This window comes from Gossypium hirsutum, chromosome A11 (genome assembly GCF_007990345.1).
Source record: "Gossypium hirsutum isolate 1008001.06 chromosome A11, Gossypium_hirsutum_v2.1, whole genome shotgun sequence".
Classification (NCBI taxonomy): Eukaryota; Viridiplantae; Streptophyta; class Magnoliopsida; order Malvales; family Malvaceae; genus Gossypium; species Gossypium hirsutum.
Genome location: NC_053434.1, coordinates 60,622,989 through 60,646,038, shown reverse-complemented (window position 1 = coordinate 60,646,038; position 23,050 = coordinate 60,622,989). Strand labels below are relative to the sequence as shown.

At 30.6% G+C, this 23,050-nt stretch overlaps 1 protein-coding gene across 2 annotated transcripts; it reads right to left on the bottom strand.

Annotated features, from left to right (window-relative positions):
• Nucleotides 1-11,237: 11,237 nt before the first annotated feature.
• LOC107898996 (protein CROWDED NUCLEI 4) lies at nt 11,238-17,737 on the bottom strand. Of its 2 annotated transcripts, none has more exons than XM_016824593.2 (9): nt 17,304-17,737; nt 15,820-16,029; nt 15,463-15,716; nt 14,770-15,040; nt 14,570-14,653; nt 12,645-14,482; nt 12,188-12,521; nt 11,735-11,903; nt 11,238-11,633 (listed from the first exon to the last, which is right to left on the bottom strand). In XM_016824593.2, exons 1-8 carry the CDS (start codon nt 17,490-17,492, stop codon nt 11,793-11,795), a joined length of 3,291 nt encoding a protein of 1,096 aa, XP_016680082.1. In that variant the 5' UTR covers nt 17,493-17,737; the 3' UTR covers nt 11,238-11,633; nt 11,735-11,792. The 2 variants fall into 2 exon arrangements, with proteins under 2 accessions (XP_016680082.1, XP_016680074.1); XM_016824585.2 differs by having other exon boundaries at nt 14,743-15,040; nt 17,304-17,728.
• Between the last annotated feature and the right edge of the window lie 5,313 nt (nt 17,738-23,050).

Below are 23,050 nucleotides of genomic sequence, written 5' to 3'. Positions count from 1 at the left end.
CCTTCTTTTCCTTCCTACCCCCAAAAATTTCCTTTAATTTATCCCATATTTGCTTGGCATTACTATAAAAGGAAACTGTGTTGAAGACTTATCCATTCAATCCACAAAAGAGAGTGTGTGTAGCATTAGTAGTTTGTTGAGCCTTGGCCTTGTCATTTGCATCCCGTCTTTCTTCCTCCTTGGACACCTCCAATGAACCTCTTGTAATAATCCTCCAAGCACCATAATCAAATGTTTGGACAAAGAATTTCATTCTCACTTTCCAATTTGAGTACTTATCTTCATTTAGGAGTGGAGGACATATGATGTAATGACCTTCTTATATAGTTGTTGACCTTAACCTTGTAGGCATCTTTGAAACTTACTATTTACCTTGAATCACTTCTCCTAATGCTGAAACTTTTAATGGAGAACTAGCTCCAATACCAATTATTAAGCTTCAAAATACCAAAAGTACATTAGGAATGGTGTAAGGATATTATCATCGGTAAAATTTTGGTTAACCTAATAATTTGGAATAAAGGACTTGGGAGAAGCTAATTTTGTTTTAGGTATTCGAATCTAAAGGATCGAAAGAACAAAGTGATAGCATTATCTAAAAATTCATACATAGAAAATATATTGGAACGTTATGTAATGACCAAGTCAAAGAAGAGAAATCAACCTTCTGTATCGGGTTTTCATCTTTCTTTAAAGGATTGTCCTAAGACAATGGAAGAAAGAGAGAACACGAGAAAGGTTCCTTATGCTTCAACAATAGGAAGTCTCATGTATATTATGTTTTGCACATGCCCAAAAATTTGTTTTGCAGTGGGGTCAGTAAGTCAATATCAAGCGAATCCAGGAGACTTGTTTTGGAAAATATACAAAACCTATAGTAGCGCCGATATATCACATATGAGAACAAACTCTGGGGATTTATTTTGCCAAGAATCTACTAGCTAGAAAGCTTTTTGGGAAACATATGGAGGGATACAAGAATGCGAAACATGACTCATCTACTTCAATAGGGCAAGTGGGAGATTGTTGAATTTGGTGCCCTAAGTGTAATATTATTGTCCAAGTGCACTTATAATTGGTACTAATGTTACTTCATTTTGAATATTTATTCTTAATGGTGTTGCAAGCCTAGACTCAGTTAGCTAAATGAATATTTTCCTAATCCCTAAAACTACTCATTTGACTACTATGTCTCAATATCAACCTATTTGTTTGTAGATTGTCCACTACAAGATTATTGCTAAAGTTATTGCCAACCAATTTAAAATGGTTCTCTCTGCTTGTATTGATAAAGGACAAGGTGCCTTTGTTTTGGACGACTTATTTTAGATAATGTTTTAGTGGCATATAAACTGCATAAAATGAAAAACAAGCAAGTTGGTAATCAAGGTTGCTTTGCACTCAAACTTGATATAAGTAATGCTTACGATTGAGTTGAGTGGAATTTTTTAGAGGGTATCCTTTCGCATTTGGGATATACAAAAAGATGGATTGATTAGTAATGACTTGTGTTCAAGCTATTTCTTACTCTATTATTTTTGACAAGTGGTTTTTTTTCTCGGATGTGGTTTAAATAGGGTTTCCCTCTCTTCTCGTATTTATTCCTCATTTGTAGTTAATGCTTCTCTTCTCTTTTCAAAATCGTTAAAAGTATTCTCTAGAGAGTACAAGTTAGTCGTGGATACCCTAGACTTACTCATTTATGGTTTGCTGACAACAATATTCTTTTTAGAAATGCCACGTATGATGGGGGTTAATTCTATTCATTTGTTTATTCACGAGTATGAATCTCATTCTGGTCAATTAGTTAATTTTGATAAGTCCATGGTGTTTTTCAGTGCTAACGCTTTTGATGTGGATAAAAAGCAGCATACTTTAGTTATTACGTGCTCATAATGTGCCTTGCCCGAAAAAGCATCCAGGCCTCCCTTCTATTGTTGGAAGGAATCATTGATCAATGTTTCAACATTTTAAGGATAACATACTTTCTATAATCTCTGGTTGGAAAACTCAATTTCTTTCCCAAAGTGGGCGTGTTGTGTTGATTAAATCGGTTTTGAAATCATTACCTAGTCGTGCTATGTAATGTTCTCTATTACCTAATTCTATGTGTGATTCTTTTCATACTAGCTTTAATCGCTTTTGGTGGCAAAAGAGTCCCCAACAGAGGCTCCAATATGGTGAAAAATTGGACTAGAAAGTATCCAAATAACAGGCCAGTCACATTACGTTATAGTTGAATTCTTTTTTTCTAAAGGTTCTAACCCGCAAAGATTCTGGTGCACCCAAAAAGGCCCTAAATCTCACAATATAAGTATTATTGATGTTATATAATAATATTAAAATAATAATATAACTTACGCATTGAATAACTTGAGTTGCCAAATGTGATAAATTTAAATATTTGTTATAAAATAATAATAATAATGCAAAGAACACAAGAATAATAGAAGAAAATAATAGGGATTTTATTGTATTTCTCTTCTTTTCTATCATCATTACAAGTAGTATACTCCTATATATATAGGGAAATTAGACTTCTCATTTCTAATACATAAATAGGAAATGATTACAAGAAGATGAAAGATGAAGAATTAAGGAAGATGAAATGTGAAAAGTTAAGAAAGATGAAAGGTTCAACATCCACTTAATAGCATTCATAACACTCCCCTTGGATGTTCATTATATATAGGATATGTCTTATTAAAAACATTACTAGGAAAAACCCTATGAAACAAAAACCTAGTGAAAGAAAAAAGAGTACATAATCTTTTAATACATAACTTGTCACAACCTTAAAAGAAAAAATATAATGCGAATTTAGTCCCCCTCAAGTAAGCATCACTTAAGATCTTTGAAACAACACAATCTAATGTTGAAAATTAACGTCTCAAGTGTAGCGATAGGGAGTGCCTAATTGAATTCTCAATTATTCTTTGCATTAGGTGAGGGGTGTTACAACAGTGCATATTTTGCTCCCCTTATTTGAACATCATTTTATAACTCAATATTGAGTCATTCAATACTATTTATCAATAATAAATCATCAACATATACAACAAATTTTGTTGATGCGTATCAATAAATCAACAAAATTCAATTACATTTTCATGCTTTAAATGCCGTCAACAACTTTATAAAGCATGATATATTGTATCATTCACTATTACCAATATAATGAGTGCATTGAGCACATAAAGAATTGGTACTTTAGGACCATTGTTTTAAAACATTATTGTTTGATCATTTGTATTCCTTTTCAATATATTCAATCTACATGAAAAAGTAGTCTAATTAATTTTGATTATATAAACACTATTGGATACTCAGTTGCAATTCTTTATAATATCATTGTGTAAATATTTCTCCTTATTGAACACTTGATCTTCATGTCGAGACAAATTTTCATTTTTAGATATACTTTCATTATAAAGTTTATTTATCGAATAAGTATTTCTCTTGGAAATTCATCAGGAACTCCAATGATTTTCTCATGAAACTCGAGTTTTATGCTTCATGCATCAATATTATCAAATCATTTATATCAGTTGAATACAAATTCACTAGACGTAAATAAATAACTTTATTTGGTTTTTGCATTCACCACAACTTAATCATTTTTCATAACCAAAACCAGGTGTCTTGTAGACGTTCTTGTTACAAGTCAATTATATATATTATGACTTGTATTTTTTTTGTTATTATGCTAACATGTACTCCCATTGGCTTTACACCTTCCGGGTGTTTGGATTTCTTGTCCGAGATGTATTTAATAAGTTATATTAGAAGCTTTTGTTTATTTTTAATGACTTGTTCTCATCTCAATGCTTTCAAATATATTTTCATTCAAAATCTCATTTCTCCATAATATTGAAGTATTCTATTTATATTATCATTGTCGACAATAATTTCCTTTTTGTCAGCTTCATCGGATTTATGTATGACATAACTAATTGGCCTATCCCATTATATTTATAATTTCAGATGCCTAAACCTCTTTTGGGGTTTTAGCAAAAGTTATGCCTTGAGTCTCTTCATGAGTGCCCGCTTCCTCTAGCATATGACCATCTTAATTTCATTTTCCTTTCTTTCAAGAATTTTTCATTTTATGGAATCGACTAGTTTGTCATGCTTCTAGCATGCCCAAGACTTAATTTTTCTCACATTGTCCTTCTGGGACATATAACTATTTGGAGCATTTTAGCTGGTATATGTATCAACTAGTATATGCAGTCTCTAAATATCAGCACTAATGTCTGACAAATAATTTTATCATTCAAACTTTGTGCACATAATATTAATGAGGACCACAAAAAAATGATGACACAGTTATTTAACCAATTTGTCTCCCCTTAATATTAAGAAAATTTATAACATGAAAAAACTATTTCAAAATTATCCCAGATAAAACTATGAAAATCAAGCTTGAGATATAGTGCATCAGTATTGTTAGCACAAATTGCATACTATAGAGATTGTGCAGAATCAAATTATTTCAAGAAATAATAATGCAAACTTTGGGTTGCACACATGTGATACATGAGCTCATATATTATTTGATTATCGTCCAAAAATGCAACCGACCTCTAACTTTAGTTGGTGTTAGTTTAATATGTTGTCAAAATAACTAGTATTAATGAAAATTATTAAAATACTTCTAATTCTTCAATAAGATCATATAAATTTTCATAAAATAGTTTTGTATCATCATTGACTCGGGATGGTCTAACTGGTCATACCAACACTATGAATTTTTCACTATTTCATATGTCAATCATATACATGTAATGTATTTCTTTGGGAAATATTTATCATATTAAAATATAAGTATCTCATGTCATTTCTATCCATGGTTTAATGTAAAACACATAAAGATTACTTGCAGCATATATCTTTTTTATCTAAAAATAATAAATTATGTTTTACAAAATTTTGCATCATAAGGAGGTGCAAAATTAGCTCTTCTAGAGCTTTAACAATCTAATGTAATATTAATTAGTTCTTTAGGAGCATGTCATAAAATATTATTTTATAATATAACATTAGTAAATGTATAATTTAATTTTTTAAAAAAATTGCAGTTTTGCAAATCTTTTCAATATGAATGATAAAAATTTCATATCTTAAAAAAAACTTTATTTATTCATATAAAAGAAAATATATTTTTATATAAAGAATAAGTATAAATAAAACATATGTTAAACATAGCAAAGAATAAGTTTAAGTCACTAATCAATCACGTTAAAAAGCATGCAGTTAGATAAATTGTTTTATATGTCATAACACAATAAAATATAAATAATTATAAGGTCACAATAAGATATTAAAGCTACAACTATAGAGGTTTAAAATTAAAATTTTCTAACATCCACCTCTTATAGCATAATTTCAATTCAGATTTTATTATCATGCATTACGGAACATCTATTTTTCTTTATAAAACTTTGCAAAATTTAACATTTTAGGCATGCTACAGGCATGTACACAATGCATTCATATTTATCATAATATATATTAACATCATCCCTTTTTTTGGCCTTATACTTTTTCACAACTAGTAGAATTATAATGTCAATAGAAACCGTGATAATTGATAATTTCATTATCATTCATTTTATCTAGTATCCACATATAAGTAATATTATGATATTTACTTCTAGAAATGCCTAAACCAATGAGAGGTCAATAATGTCATTATTTCAACAAAAAAATTATATTTTTTATAAAAGTATATGCAATATTCACTTCAAGAATATATCGAAATTTTCAAATAGCCAAATTGAGTTCAATGATCAAAAGTGATCATAAAATTTATTATATTTATTGAAACATTCACTTCAATGAATGTATAAGAAATAATTCAGAAAATAATGTAAACTTATCTCATATTCTTTGCCAATAATATCATAAGGTATTATCTGCTCTAAAAATGATTAATTAGTGTAAACTGTAAGAAAAAATAATATTGTATGTAATATTAATATGTCAGTAACAATGATAATACAATACAATGCAATAGCAGTAACACAACAAAAAACCTGTAATCGGACAGAGTTGAAAATTAGAAGAAAAATTTTGTTGAGGCCTGTATGAATAGTTTCCTTAAGACAGATTTGACATCTTCTCGGTGCTTTGAGTAACGTTGGACGTCTATCTCTCAAGATATAACAACGAACGATCATAGTAGTAGCACAATAACAATGATCAATCAAACACAATCTTGCCTTTTTCTATTGCCAGGAGAAATGAATTTAGAAAGAATTTTTTATATTGATGGTTTTTTGATGATGCGTTCTTGAAATCTCCTAACTTGGCTTTATATAGAGAAGAGGAAATGAATGAAGAGACTTCGATCGATTCATGAAGAGTTTTGTTGAAAAATTAATAGATATAAGTGAATAAAGATAATGAATGAAAAAAATGTAATATTAGACCAAGAGATACAATTGTTCAAAAAGATACAACTGTATGAAAAAATGCAATATTAAACCAAAAGATACAATTGTTTAATCAATTTATCATTTATCACTCAGCAATTATTTTCCAACATAAACCATTAATCATTTTGTTTCAGGAATATACATTTAGCAGCATTTTAGACTATCCATCTTCCACTTATCTATTTGCCAATAAGAACAATAAGTTCCATTCACTTCTAGGAATAAATAAATAATATAATTTGTTAACAAAACTAATGAAGTCATCATTGTCTGCAAGTTTACTTCAATATCATTGTGATAAATCAAATGTGCCTATACATTGCTCCTTTTTTTTTTAATCAAACATTGGCAAAATATTCAACCAAGATGCATGTGTCAAATGATCTTTAAGTATCACATAAATATTTTCGTTAAAATTATTATAATCACTATATTATACCCATACTAGCCCATCAAAGACCATGCTCACAACCACAACTATAACTTTGTTATTTTTAATATTGATTATGCAATGTTACATTCACCTTAAGGAATAGAACAGATCGAATGAGAATTTGTTTTTCATTATAATAATTTTCTTTCAAAAACTAATCCATAATTTTAAAGAATATTTTACGTGTTTTCTTACAAAAATTCATGATTAATATCATTATACAATTCTCAAGCATGTATAGATTTGAAGTCCAAACTAATCATTGCATATAATGCACAAATAAATATTGCATATAATACACATTTACAATAGATAAAAGCATATAAGAACAATCATTTAATTTAATCAAAATTAAAACTAAACCAATAAATTTTATAAAATAAAAAAACAAATATATATTCACATAGAAAGCACAAAAAATAAACTTGAGAAACGATTTATAAATTCATAAAGATGCAAATAGAGAATTATATAAATTGAACTTATTAATAGAAACCGAATCAAATTTTAAAAAAAAAAATTTATTAGATTTACTTAGGTAATTGTGGATGAGAAGTAGAGACTATGAGTATTCTTTGCAGTGAAAAGAAAGTGGTCATCCCTAAGCAAATCTCGAGCAACCACTCACAATTTTTTTAACCATATAACTAAATTTCAATATTTGGAGCCCAACAAAATTTTGATGTAAACTAAGGACCTATCACTCTTGAATAAAATCATGCTGATAACGTGTTATAAAATAGTAATAATAATGCAAAGAACATAAGAATAATATATGAGAATAAGAGGAATTTTTATTGTATTTCTCTTCTTTTCTGTCATCATTACAAGTAGTATACTCATATATATATATATATGGAGATTAAACTCCTCCTAATAATAGCATTCATAATAATATTTTATTATTTCTCGCTTTTTTCTAATTAAAGTTAGAATTATTAATTCAAATTAGAAGCGGAGCATAAATATTTAAATGTTAAATAAAGGCTTTATTACTGAATTAAAGCTTTTATTCAATTCAGCCTTTGGTTTTCTTGGATTCTGCTTTTACTCATAACCACTTTTAAGTAATTGTTTTTTTCTTTTGAAAGAAAGTCTACCTTACTTCACTTTTAAAATAAAAATTCTCCATTAAACTATATCTTTTTTTCTATTTTGATATCTAAACTATTTTTGGGTCAAAATCCATACTTAAATTAATATTTTTTCTCATATTAGTACCTCAATCTGTCAATCGTTAGTTAATTATGGGAAATGATGACGTGACCCAATTACTCAAGAACATGTGGCAAAATGCCACATCATTACTATTTATGTAAAATAATTCCAAAAAATAAAATAAAAATTAGAAAAACTTAAAAACTAGAAAATATATGAAAAATTATAAATAAATAATCAATATAATTAAAATTATTATATTAATATTAATTAAAACAATTATATTAATATTTAAAAAAAATCCTTCCCCCACTCTCATCCTCGCCCCTTCCCCCTCCTCTCCCTAATGAAAATATTAAAATAATGTTAAGATAATTATATAAAAATTTCAATAAAAACATATAAAATTATTAAATATTAAAATAATATAATATAGATATTTTTAAAAAAAATTTAAAACAATATGGGCCACCCTAAAAATGGCTTGGATTAGTATTTTGTAAATATGAGTAGGTTTGAACCGAAACAGGCTTAGACAAGTATAAAATATGTTAATATCATATTTAGACTCAACCTCAACCATGATACCTCTAATTTACTCTAATCTCAAATTATGTACACATTCTCTCATATCCATCTCAACTTTGTAATTAAATTAAATACATTAACATTCTATTAGAAAAAGGAAACAAATATGGCAAATTATATCCTACAAGCGTCTACAAATTAGAAATAAATTAATAGGTGGTTCTAGTTTTTAAGCTCCCAATAATGATGTGATGGGAGGAGGGGAGGGGGAGAGGGTCGAGGTGGGGAGGGGAGGGACGGTGGGATAGAGGGAGCGAGAGGGCCGAGAGTCGAGGGAGGGGAGAGGGACCGGGACGGAGGTGGGCGCAAGGAATTTTTTTTAATATTAATATAATTATTTTTCATTAATATTAATATTGATATTTTTAATTATATATTAATTATTTATAATTTTTATTTCAATTTTTCTATTGTTTTTATTTTTTGAAATTATTTGACATAAATAATTACGTGACATTGTTTATGTGGAATTTTTGCCACATATTGCTTGGTAATAAGGTCATATCATCATTGTTTATAGTTGACTTAACAGTTGATAGGCGAGCGTATCATGCTGAGAAAAAAAATTAATATAAGTATCAATTTAATAAAAAAAATTTAAGTACTAAAGTGGAAAAAATAGATATAATTTAAGGAGCAATTTTTATATTAAGCCTTAATTAAGTAGATTTTCTTTTAAAAGGAAAAAAATTATTTAAAAGCGGTCGTGTAAAAATAGAAGGTAAATTACATTCATGGTCACTTTTGTTTACCTTATGTTTTATTTTAGTTATTTATATTTGAAATGTTATTTTTTAGTCACTTACGTTATTGTGATGTAACATTTTAGTCACTGAGTCATTAATTGTCGTTAATGGTGTACCGGTAAATTGACGTGGCACATTAAATCATCATTTTAAATAAAATTTTTAAGTTAATTTATACAATTTGTCTCCATATTTTTTTTTTATTTCGAGTAATTTATTTTTTTCTGTTATGTTCTTTTAACTTTTTTTTTCTTTTTTTTATTCTCTTCTTCTTCTCCCTCCGTTTTTCTACCTTCTCCTTTTTCTTTTTTTTTAACATATCAAGAAGTCGAATTGACAGTGAATAAAGAAGCATGGTATGGGTTTCTGGTTATAGGCAATGATGCCTTTGAACTTCATACTTCTTTTTTTACTACCAATTCAACTTCCTGATATGTTAAAAGAAATGGAAAAAGTAGAAAAACAGAGGGAAAAACAGTAGAGAATGGAAAATAAAGAAAAAAAGAAAAGAAAGTTTAAAAAACATAAAAGAAAAAAAATTAAATTGCTTAAAAAAAGAGAATCGATTGTATAATTTAACCTAAATTTTTTGTTTAAAATGATGATTTAACGCGTTATATCAACTTACCGTTACACCGTTAACGATAATTAACGACTCAGTGACTAAAATATTACAACACTATAACACAAGTGACTAAAACGTAACATTTCAAACATAAATGACTAAAATGTAACTCAAGATAAATAAAAGTGGTTACCCAAAACAAAATAAATATTTAATTCATCTTTTCTTTTTCTGGGATTTTGTTTTTACACATAACCAGTTAATTGCAATAAGCAAAGCAGTCAGTATTTAATATTCATTACAAATTACAAAGCCAATGAAGAGTCAATACATAGCACAAAGGCGAAAATCCCCAAAGCATATGCGTCACCGTTACCGTAACTACTTTTGTTTTGAATTTTAGTACATATATTTTAATTTCACCATTATTGGATCTGTTCAACAGAGAATTTGCGTTTGTTGGTCCAATTTTTAATAAATTATTCAAAAATCATAAAATAAAATCTAGTTCGCTAAAATAAGTTTAAAAACTAAAAAACCTAAAATCAATATGAAAATACAAAAAAATAAAATAAAACCGAATCATAATAATTCAAGAAGTTCAAAAAAACCTCAACCACCTCTATACTGAGCTCTATCATTACTCCTTTCTAATTGGTGATAGGCAGACGGGGAACAATGTCAAGACTTTCAAATTCGGCATATGACGGAACAGTATTAGTTGGTCCTTCATCGAGTGCTTACTCGACTGTGGAAACTCCAGAGCATCTATTTGTCAACAGTTGTTCTGTTATCAAATTGGGCTTCATGCCGCTGATCTTGACACCACCAAAATAGCCTCATGGATTGATTATCCAGCAGGATAGAACACACCATGAGGGTGAAAGCCTTATGCACAATAATTGCCATCATCCAACAAGGCTATTTTTGACAATGCTCATCCTAATTCTGTTGCTACGAAATGGAAATGGAAATGAAAGCCAGGATTTGAACTCACACGACCATATCAGCTTCTTCCCGGACTGCAATCGACTACAGAATTAAGATATCGGAAACCTGCTAACTAACACGCCTACTGTTACAGCAAATGACAAGGAATTCATTATTCTCCCTACTACAAGAGAGATCCTCATCCAAGCTTCTACTATGAATTCTCAACACTGTGGCAGCCTAGTCCCCAAAAAAGTCATTACCCCAGTAATCCCTCAAGTATTAATTCACATCAAATAATTTATTTTAAGGGCTTCTTATAAGCAAAAATGAAAGATTAATGCTTATTTGAATACAAATTAACATGCATTATCATATGGAAAACAATGAAGTTTAATCATGTAAAAAGATTGGAAAAATCTCCAGCGGGAATGTCTCATCTGTGGGTTGAAAGAGTTCTAAACAAAACAAACCCCATCCGAATCAATTTCCAATATCAGTTTCACTGATAGAGAAACTGACGATTTTGAAACATCTAGGGCAAAAATCTAATCCTATTTTTTCATCATATCAGCCATAATAAACCAACGCAAACACTATAAAACCTAACAAACCACCCTATGGAAACTAAGAACATCATAAACCAGCACTGCTAAACAAACCCACACCAAAATAAAAAGGATAAGCATTTACAAGTATTCTGAACAAGATCCAAGTTAGTAAGCAACTTTCCCATGTTTAGTTGTTACATGGCATGTTGAACATCCTCTATTCTGCAAAACTCCAAAAACAAAGAGTACTTCAAAAGCTGCTTCAAGGTGTAATTCATAATTTGACGGGACACTAGGATGCGAGATGGGAAAGAAAAGAATACCTTTGTGCAAAATGGTTAAAATATAACTGTAGAAGCTAAAAAGAAACTACATATATTTCTACAACTTCTGCTTTGACCTCGTTCTCATTCCAATTTTTTCATTCTCATCTAGTTTGGGACCTACGTTGTCTTCAAGCTTTGTGCCTCCTTCTGACACGTCTTTCATTGGCTACAGAATAAAAACATTTATGAACCGCAAGGATACAAAATAGAAAGACTGAAAAAGACACCCAAAAACAAAAGAACCTGATCAACTTGTATAACTATTATGAGAAATTTATTAACTTGATCATAAATGGGGAATGCTACTGTTAAAGAACCAGAGAACATAAATGAGGGGAAAAGCAAACAAAATACAAATTCACATTGTAAAAAAGAGCCTAGTAAAATGTTGATACTGTCATCTGCATGCAAGAAAAAAGGAATTTGCATATAGCTAGAATCAGCCTTTACCCGATAGGGCTTGGTAACTTGAGAAACCTTCCCCAAATGTGCTTCTTGAACAATTACTGGATCCCCAGATCCACCATTCTCTCCTGAAGCACTTGCAAGACTGCACATTCCTCCACTTTGAGGAATACCCTGCATTGACTCTGCTACAATATCCTGCAAATGGTCTGTATTTCCTAGATTGGAAGAATCAACTACAACCTTTTTTTCAAAGGTCTCTTCCAAAATCTCTGTTATTTTATCAACAACCAGTGCATTATCAGCTCCTCCTTGACTCTGATCATATGACAATGATACAGGCTGATCTGGAAGCGAATTTGGTTCAGTTGAATTTACACTGAAAAACAACAAACGTAATTGTAAACAAACCTGAGTTATCTGAATCAAGAAATAATCAGAATATCAGCGCACAGTTAAATAACATACCAAAAGAAATCAATATAAGGGCAGAAGTGGATACCTGTGAGCACGATCCTCTTCTTCAATTACAGAAGCATCTTTTGTTTGCCTCCTTTTTTTAGTACCATGTGAAGGTGAGCTGTCAACTCTTCTTTTCCTTCCAGCTTGAATCCCTTCTTCAGATACTAAAGACTTTTCCGCATTGCTTTTTTCCAATCCAGATTCCAAATGATGAATTCCTTTGATCACCTCATCTTCTGAGGGCACTTCCACTGTCACTTTTGGTTCCCCATCAAATCCCAAGGGCTTTCTTCCATACTGCTTGTATTTTTGCCCATCACACTCATGGCTTAAAACCAACTTTCCAGCTGACGTCAAACACACGTCTTCACGGTCAGAGATCAAAGATCTTTCTTCTGGCTTCATTTGGGCCATGTCAGAGGCATTTTTGAATATCAATTCTCTGCAGCGCTTAATCCATGAGAAACGGGCAGAGCTAGGAGAAGCACTATCTGGTTTTGACATTGGCGAGTTGAATCCATTGCCATTGTCAGCAACGACCCTATTTTTAACTGAACAAGATCCAGAATTTTGCATAACAGTTTGCTCTTTCAGAGTCTTTCTTTCATATGCTTTCTGCCGGCTAAGCTCTACAATAGAGCATTGCATTTGAGCAACCATCATATTATCCACAGCAGCTTTCAAGTCCCCCAACATTTTTAGCTCTTCAATCTCAGCATGTATTTCTTTTCTATCAGCATGCAGTAGTTCCCTCTGCTGCTTCAATTTGTGCCTTTGCACCTTAAGCTCCTCAATAGACTTGTTCAACTCTGCCCACTCCCTTTCCCTTCGCTCACGATCCAATTTGATCTCTTTTCTCTCAGCATCAAGCCTTTTCATTTCTAAGGTAGCTTGTTCTAACTCTTTCTCTGCTCTTTCCTTCAAAGCATTAATATGCTGAAATTGATTTCTCTTTTCTCGCTCAAAAGCATCCTCTCTTTCCTTCAAAGAACTTTCCAATTCTTCACGCCTTTTCTCAATAAAATTCTCCAGTTCCCTCTTCTGGGTTTCAATTCCCAGCAACAATTCAGCACGCTCTTGTTGAATCCTGTTGAACCAATCAGAATGCTCACTTACCATCTTGTTCATGAAATCTTCTCTCTCACGATTCAATGATTCAACATCCTTGTTATGCCTCTCTCGCATTACATCACGCTCTCTTCTCAAGCTATCACGCTCGTCCTTGAGAAACTTCAAAACTGCTTCTCTCTCCTCATGAACACGCATGGCTTCCTTCTTCAGCTCTTCTCTTTTTTCATCGATCAATTCCCACTCAGTTTCAAATTTGGCCTTCTCAACTTGTAACCTATCTGCATTAGCCATCAGCTCCAACTTTTGTGCCCTAACCAAATCAAGTTCCTCCTTCAGTTTTGATTCTAAATTCGATAATTCATGTGTCTCACTTCTCATAGCTAGTAGTTTCTCCTTTGCACAATCAACTTGGTTTCTTTTATCTTCTAATGAAGACAATGACTTCTTAAGCTCAAGTTTCATTTTCTCTATCTCTTCCTTTTCTTTTTCTAAAAGAACTTTATTCAATTCAAGTTCCTTTTCAAAACCAGTCACACTTTTTTCTCTCTGCTCTATGAGATTTGACTTTTCAGTCACATCCTTCTCCTTCTCTGCTAATATCCTTGATCGAACATCAAAATCATGTTCTCTTTCACGAATTAGGTCTTCCCTTTGATTGATATCCATCTCCTTCAACTCCCATGCCCGTCTCTTCATTTCAATCTCATCTTCAGCCATTTTGCGCTTGATCTCAAGCTCAGCCTCAAACTCAGATTTTTTGGTTCTTAGTACAGTTTCATGACTAGCAATGGCCTTGCGAATTTCATCCTACATCATTCATTAAAAAGAATAAGTTTTCCATAAAAGAAAGAAAAAAGTTGAAAATCCTAAAGCATATTCTACAATGTAACTCACAGATTCCTTGTTTGCAAGTTTCTCTTGAGAAACAAGCAGCTGTTGTTCTTTCTTGCTAAGCAGAACTTCTCGATCAGTAATAGCCTGCATGTAGAAAAGATGAATCAAATTTATATGATTTTCCGTGATGCAAAATTAAAAAGTTTCAAATGAAGGTGCATCAAAATCCTAACTTCCATAGTCAAATGAAATATGCAGACCTCCTCTCTTTTTGAAAGAGAAGCTAAAGTCAACTCAAGTTTGGATTTTTCATCCTTCAAAGCTTTACGTTCCCGCTCAATATCCACTCTTGATGCCTCCAACCCCTTCTCCAGTTGATTTAATTCTTGACTTCTACTAAAGATATACTCCTCTCTCTGGTTCAAAGAAGCTTGCCCATCAAGTAGTCTTTCATGTTCTTGCTGTATAATCTTCTGCCTCTCTCTCAGTGATTGCCGTTCAAGAGTAATCTCCTTCTCCTTTGTGTCACAACTAAAACATGGAACAAAATAATTATCTGACTCCTTGAACAGAAAATCTAAATAAAATCAAACTGCACAAATGCTGCCAAGCAAGAATGTGTATCCAGCATCCACAAAATACAGGTTCCAACCAAGGCAGTTTTTACTGGTTCACTTCCAACTAGGCAACTCAAATCATGTCTGCCTATAAGAACATTTTAAATAGAATAATAGGCCATCATTTACGGTTCTTATTTATGGACACTTTTCAATGCAAGATATAATCATACTGCAATCCAGTAACAAATACCACACAATATGAATACAAAGAGATGTATAAGGCATAATAAAAGCTTGTTCAAAAACTACACACTGTTAGGAAAGAAACAAAGAGATAATAAATATATATAGTACAAACAACAAAGAGAAGGAAATGCAATGTAAATCACATACTCATTTTTGAACAGTATAGTACGCCTACTAAGGTCTTCTTCACGTGCTTCAACTTCTTGGAGCTTTCTCTCAGCAGTGCGTTGAAATAGGCTAGCTTCTGTTTGTAAGGACTTTGCAGCATGAAACTTTACCTCAGCCTCTGCAAACTTCTTCTGAGCATCCTCTATCATAATACGCGCTTCAGCTAATCTACTTTCAGCTGCAACCTTAGTTTCAGCAGATTCTGCATGCATCTCATGCAAAGCCTTCTCAATCTGCAAAACCCCACCACAAAGTCCTAAGAAACATACAATGCTCAAAGATAAGTGAACAAGGAAAACAAGTTCAATTAAAGAGACTTTCAAATGATATCCGTACGCTTGCTATGCACTCTTTCTCAACTCCTAAAGATTTCTTCAAACCATCCTCTCGCTTTTTTGCTTCTGCAAGAGCAGATGCATGTGCAGCTTGATCCCGCTTTTGCATTATCTCACTTGCTTCAGCAGAGGCTTTAATTTGCTCATACTTGGAAGCAAGCTCCTTTCTCTCCAATATAAGAAGGCCCATGTGGTGTTGGTGCTCAAAGAGCTAAATACAAGAATAGATAATATTAGAACTAAATGCTAGTAAGCTATGTGGAAAGAAGCACAAAATGAAGGAAGATTTACAATATGAACTTATGAAAAACAAGATAATGCATATATCATCTTGTGCTAAAGCAAGAATGCCATTATTCCTCACTCTGATCCTTTGTACAAACAAAGCATTCATAAGTCTCATTCATGCATAAAGTTAGGTAAAGATCGCAGCTTAGTAATATGAAATCCATAGGAACTAACAAGTGCAAAAACTCAGAAGTTAAAAAAGCAATCAATCCCTAAATAATGACACAGAAAACAGGAAATGCTGTCTAAAAACAACAGTCACTAAAAAACAAACAATAAATGCTCCTAAAAGCTCTTATAATCCCGCAAAATTAACAGCTCAATGTGCCATTTGCACGCCCACGACGTCAACCACACCTAAAGGGCATTGCAAGGTGATGCAACACCTCAATCAAATAATGCAATTGGAACATTAGGTAAAAATCAAGTTTGTTCCATTCAAAGCTTCAACAAGGAAACACAACTAGGCAACCGGAAGGACATTTAAGTGAAGTACGGAACTTTAACCAAAAGGTTTATTCAAGAAACAAGACTTAAGTTGATGGCTTGGCATTAAAATTTGACTTGAGAAAAGAATAAGAGAAAACAAGATCACAAGGACACAGAGGAATATGTGGTTCTACTATGGTAGCCTACATCTAGTGAAAAGACGAAAGGATTAAATTGTCGATATTATGAACATATTGTTTTAGTTTATACAAGAATGCCCTATTTATATAGAAGGTTATCACCAATTTAGAAAAGAACCAAGTAAGAATATTGTATCGTAATATCTAAAAAATGGCGTCGTAATTTTATCATAATCCCTAATATAACTAAGTACATTTATTAGATTAACAATATGTCAAAAATATTAAAACAAATTCTATTTGCAACAGGCTAGCATCTTTCAAGTACCAAAACCCTTACTGTTTTATGTTGAAATCTGTTAGAGATCACTTTCATTACTTAACCTTTTTATTAATATATATCTGATTTTCTTTTCGTCTTAAAATTTAAAACTGAAACGCAATATAAAGAAAGAAAATCCATATTTTATTGCGACCTTCGCAATTCACAATTTAAAATTTCAATAATATACTACTACTCTCTTTGACCAATTGCACCCGTGACCAAACAAGTCTTTAAAGAAAAACAAACGGAAAAGAAGAGCCATGAAAATTTTTGAGAAAAGCAGTTAAAAGATTAGAAGCAAACCTCAGCTTCAAGCTTTGCAATATAAGCAATAAGCGTAGCTTTATCTCTCTTCTTGACCGATTCCTCATCGAATCCAGCTTCCTTGAGTCGTTTCCAAATGGTTTCGTCACTAAGAGGACTCTTCACAACCCTAGACCCCGGCATTATAGACAACGCCCTACCGCTTCCCGGCGTGATCGGACTCGCCATCTTCTAAACCAGATCACGGCACCAAAACCCTAGAGTTCCGTACGCCTGTAGCTATTCTGAATATGATTCTTCACTTTTCTTTCTTTTTCGCTGTAAAGAGGGAAAGGGAGAGAATCAAAGTACTGAGTCACCGGCTCACCACTGAGTGAGGTTTTGTTTTTTTGAGAGTTGAAATCGCCAAGAAAAAGAACTTACTATTGGGATGATCCAAAAGCGATGTCGTATCGGGAAATTTAGGCTGCCAGTTTATGAGGGAAAAAATGAGAAAGGAAACAAAAATTGAAATTTTAAACAAAGATTAGACAGAAAAGTAAAGAGTAAGAATTGACAGTCAGCGTCCAACGTCAGCTAATTTGAAATTTAAAAAAACATAATTAACGGCTGGTTTTCATTGGAGTTTGTGGGCTAAATCCAGATCATTTACACGTTTGGATACTTGATTTTGCACCCAAATCTATCCTCTCCTTTTTCCTCCCAAAATAGCTACCAAGAAAATTATGGAAAAGAATTTCAAACATAATCACCCTTTTTCTCTTCAACGTTATAAAAAAATTTATTTTAGCCCTCCAATTAAATTTTCATCTCTTTTAGTTTTTGAATCTATATTTTTTTATCAAATCACTCCAAAATAAATGAAAAAAATTAATATTTGATAACTTTACTGATGTAGTATACACATAGATGACACATCAACATTTAATTAATATTTTAAATTTTAAATAATTTTATAAATTTTAAATAATTTTACTAATTATAATTTTTAAATAATTTTACTAATTTATAATTTTAAAAAAATCAATATTTTTTTATAAATTTTAAATAATTTTACTAATTTATAATTTTTAAAAATAGTTTCTATAATTTTTTTAAATTTTTTAAATTTTTAAAAATTAATTAAATATTGACTTGTCGTCCACTTTTACATGAAAATTCATTTATTAACTTTTCTATTCATTCTAAGATGATTTGACAAAAATGTAAGTTTAAGAGAAAAAAAGGTGAAAAATTAAATAGATGGCTAAAATGATTTTTTTTTATAAAGTTGGAGGGCCAAAAAAGTTATTATATCTTTCAATTTTTTCCTCACTTATGGTTTTGATGATTTCCGAAAAGGTTAAATCATTATTTGTGGCTTAAAATAGGTAAGTACTCTTATATTAGGATTATTATTTTTCACATTGAGGCATGAACTAGACATGTGTTCCACATTGGGACTTAAAATTTAGAGTTTTCAATGAAATATAAAAATTAACTTGGACAAAAAAATTCAAGTGTCAATAGTTACTAAATTTAGGGACTCAGTTGGACAAAAAACAATTCAAGTTTTAATATGAGAATAATTATTAAATTTAAAGGCTAATTTAACAAAAAAAAATATTAAAGCTGTAGTGTGACAACAATGTATTAACTTTTTTAAATTAATGCAAAATTTAATTTAAAACTCCTTTTAAAAAATCAATTAATGTGCCTACTGAATCTTGGAAATCCGTTGACATAATTGCTAAGACCTACGGACGAATTTTTTCTATTTTTGCTTGAAATAGCTAATTATTTAAAGCCAGTTATACTACTTAAAGCTAGGTCTTAACCTAATAATTTAGTGTAGAAAACGAAGGCATATGTGGCAACATAAGATGTTGCCAAGATTTTCACCTCGTGCTTGGCTTTAACCAGCCACTTGAGGAGCTGAAACTTCTTACGTCATTTGGAAAAATTAAGAACGAAAATAGAAAGAAGTAACGGACGAAAAACGAGTAGAGAAAGTGAGTGGAAGGTTTAACCATTCGGCAAGGCTTGAAGGAGGATAAAGTTTTAAAGCCATGTGATTTCATCTTTTACCAACCATGTATTAAGAGGAAAGTCGTTTTTTCTTTTTTCTTTTTTTATAATATAAAATTAAAAGGTTAATATTTATGCATTCGGGGTATACTCATATCATACACGCATACTTTACGTTCAAAGGAGACTACTCAAATAAAGGCTTACCGCTACTCCTCAAAAATTCAAACCTAGATGAGTTTTAGGATGAACAATCCTTAGCCATCATGTATTAAGAGGAAGTTAGAGTCGCTATTCGCATGTAAATGTATAATGGCCCATTTGGTAGATTCAATACTGACGTGATATATTAATATTAATACTGTCAAAACTATTTTTTTGAAAAACGGGAATTGACTTTTTAAAACGAAAGTTTGGAGTCGCCACTGATCCTTTTTGATGAGGTGTGGTCAAGTCACCTCAAAATGTGGTCGTTTTTCAATAAACAGATTGATTTATCAAAACAACGATTTTGATATGCGAAAATTAGAAAAACGGGTTCGAGAGTCGATTACGTGTGAGGAAGGGTTATCACCCTCGTCATGCCCAAATTTGGTACCTAATTGATTATTCAGTGTCTTAATGTCAAAAATTAAAAATTTGACAAGAGTTTAAAATACAATCCCTCTTAGTGTTAATGCTTTTTTAAAGTATTTGGATGAATTAAAATGTATGTCAAGGACTGTTTCATCTCAAAGTAAAATGTTATATCCAGTACGTTAGGACACAACACCTCGACCCTCGAGTATGAGCTTGCCTTCTATTTCATTTAAAACTCATGTATTTAAATTTTAAAAAGGATATTTGGATATTTAGATCAAACGGAAAATTGAAACCCAGTACGTTAGGGCACGACTACTCGAATTTCTAAATATGGAATATTGTCTTTATTTTATTTAAAACTCATGTATTTTAATTTAAAAGGATAACCAGTTACTTAGATCAAGCGAAAAACTGAAACTCAGTAAGTTTGGACACGATTTCTCGAATTTCCAAGTATCGAATATTACCTTTACTTGAAAAATCTAGACAAAAATAATAATAAATAAAATAATATAGAGATAAAAAATGGAATAACAAAGAAAATTCGAATGAAAATTTAATTTAAATTGGGAGTGAGCAAATAAACACATGTACAACAAAATATTGAATGAAATAGTTTAAAAATAGGACGGATAATAAAAATAATAGTAATAATAATTTTAAAAAATAATGGTAATAATATTTAAAAAAAGTAAATATAATGATGATAATAGTGTTAAAAAAATAAACAAACTACATATTAATGATAATAGAAAATAATGATAATAATAACGGAATTAATGAAAATAATAATAATAGAAACAAAGGTAATAAAAGTAATAATAAAATAGAAAATAACAATGATACATTAATAATAATAATATACGTGCTAATAACAATAATAATATAAAAAAAGAAAATAATACTATATTGATAAAAATAATAATAGTAGGTTAATGATAATAGTAATAAAAAGGTAAAAAATAATAAAATAATAAAAAAACTATTACGTTACTACTAATAATAATAAAAAAGAAAACAGTAATAGTATATAGAATAATAATAATAATAATAATAATAACACTATCTCCCTCCCTTCTAAATTCGACCATTGGTCCGGCCTTACTTCGGTCACCGAACCTCCACGAGCCGCTGTCGGTACCACTGTACACGGCTGCTGGACCTCAAAAAAAAACTTTCTTTTGCTTTGATTTTTAATCAATCTCGTGTATTTCTTGTATTGAAAGTCTCTTTTTTTTTATTTGAATCTCTCTCCTTTTTTCTCTAAAAAAAGAACCCCCATTACAATAGTTTTGAAAGACTTTTATAGCCAAATTTTATAACTTGTTTACTAACCGATTGCCTCTTTCTTTTTGCAGGTAAGTAGGATGATAGAGTTAGTGGTTTGTTTAATGGGGTGTTAATTGGACTGTTAATTTATTTAGTGTTTTGGGCTCTGCTTGTTGGGCCCGGATAAAATTTGGGCTCTACAAATACTAATGTATCATCTTAATTTGAAATAATAAATTGTTTGATAAGCTTAAAATTTTATACACTCACGTTACTTTTGGTTACAAGACGGAGATAAATAAAATAGGTTTGGAGGTTATATTTTTTTTAGGTGAATAAAACTTTACAAAAATTACTTAAAGATATGCCCAAAATCTCATGGAAGGTTGGAGGTGATAATTAAATATCACTTGTGTAAACACTTCTTTATGTTATTTTTTTCTTAATAATACCTTCATCTAAAACTAAAAATTACACACTTTTCGTTGTTGAGTATTAAAAATCATATCTATAGACCTTCATTTTCTCCATGTTCTCTGTTTTCTTTTACTGCCATTGTTGTCAAATAAAGGTAAAAAAGATTGTTCAAATTTCATCATTTGTGAGGCGAGATTAGATATATTTATGAATACCCAAAGTTTTTAGATGAAATTTATAATTGAAAATTTTCATAGTTCATTACTCATTATCATTTTTTTTTCAAAATTCCTTTATAAACAAGAGTTAAGGTCTTCAATTCACAATTATTAGAATATATTTTATAACCCACTCTTGATTTAGTCGAAAACCAAATTAACTACTTTCACATGATTGCTATGTTTTTTTTAAAGAAATTTATAGAGTATATATATTAAATCTATATATTCTTTAAGAAATTTTTACATGTAAATACATCATAAATGATGTATCTAATTATTCTCATTATTAACTTACTACTTATATTACCCCTATCTTAGTTAGACCATTAGCATCTTATTAAGTTGCAAAATGTTATAAATCTATCTAATCCCCCAATTGCTTGATTATAGTTGGGACAAATGTTTAAACTAGCATTTTGTTTTTCTCTTAAGTTGAAATAATTTAATTAATAAATACACTACTGGTCCTCATAGGTATTTCATAAACTGTAATTTTGGTTAAACACGAAATATAAATAGTAAATAAGAAAACAATGAGCCATTAATCTCGTTTTCTTTTACATGTTCTCTAATATGGATATGATTGCAATTGGGTTTTATAATTGATTTGTGTGTTATTTCTCTTTTTTTTACACTGAAATATATTGTGTAATTGTTGGGTATAGGTGGCATTATTATTATTAAATATGACAATGTTTTTGTATGGTGTTAAACAATTAAAGGTATTTAATAAAAATTTGTCTCGTGTGGGTATTAATGTTCAAAGAAGTAAGAATAGATGTTTTGATTTGATTGAGTTTAAGAACTGAAGGTGAAGAATACTAATTGCGTTAAGTCATTGGATTAAAATAATAACATTGATAGGCCTAAAATTAGATTTTACACTTTGGATTCCTTAAAAGAAGCCAAAGAAGATTAAAGCTTTTGTCCATGGTGATAAGCAAACTTGTATTAATGAGTTAAGAATGTTTAGAACTGCCTCTTTTAAGTTGCGTGGGTTAATAAAAATAAAAAGAGAGTCGAGGGACACAAAAAAATTGTTGATTGATGAGTAAGTAGCAATTTCCCTTATCATACTTTCTCATCATGTCAAGAATAGGACTCGTAGTGACATGTTTCAAAGGTCAGGTGAAATAGAAAGTAGGTATTTCAATAAAATTTGTCGAGCCCATGGCACCGCCTTCGCCCACAATCACCGATATCAATAACCCTTACTTTGAACTCCTCAAATTCTATATTCTCTATTGTCGCACCGTTGAACTAGAAATCAGTTGCGGAGTTGTTGGTATG

Bases quoted from the DNA above. Each gene is read 5' to 3' on its own strand.
- LOC107898996 (XM_016824585.2), bottom strand. From the start codon at position 17,492: ATGGCGAGTCCGATCACGCCGGGAAGCGGTAGGGCGTTGTCTATAATG. The intron at 15,717-15,819 runs GTACGGATATCA...GGGGTTTTGCAG, and splicing joins AGAAAGAGTGCATAGCAAGC to ATTGAGAAGGCTTTGCATGA. The intron at 15,041-15,462 runs GTATGTGATTTA...TCCATGTTTTAG, and splicing joins ACTATACTGTTCAAAAATGA to TTGTGACACAAAGGAGAAGG.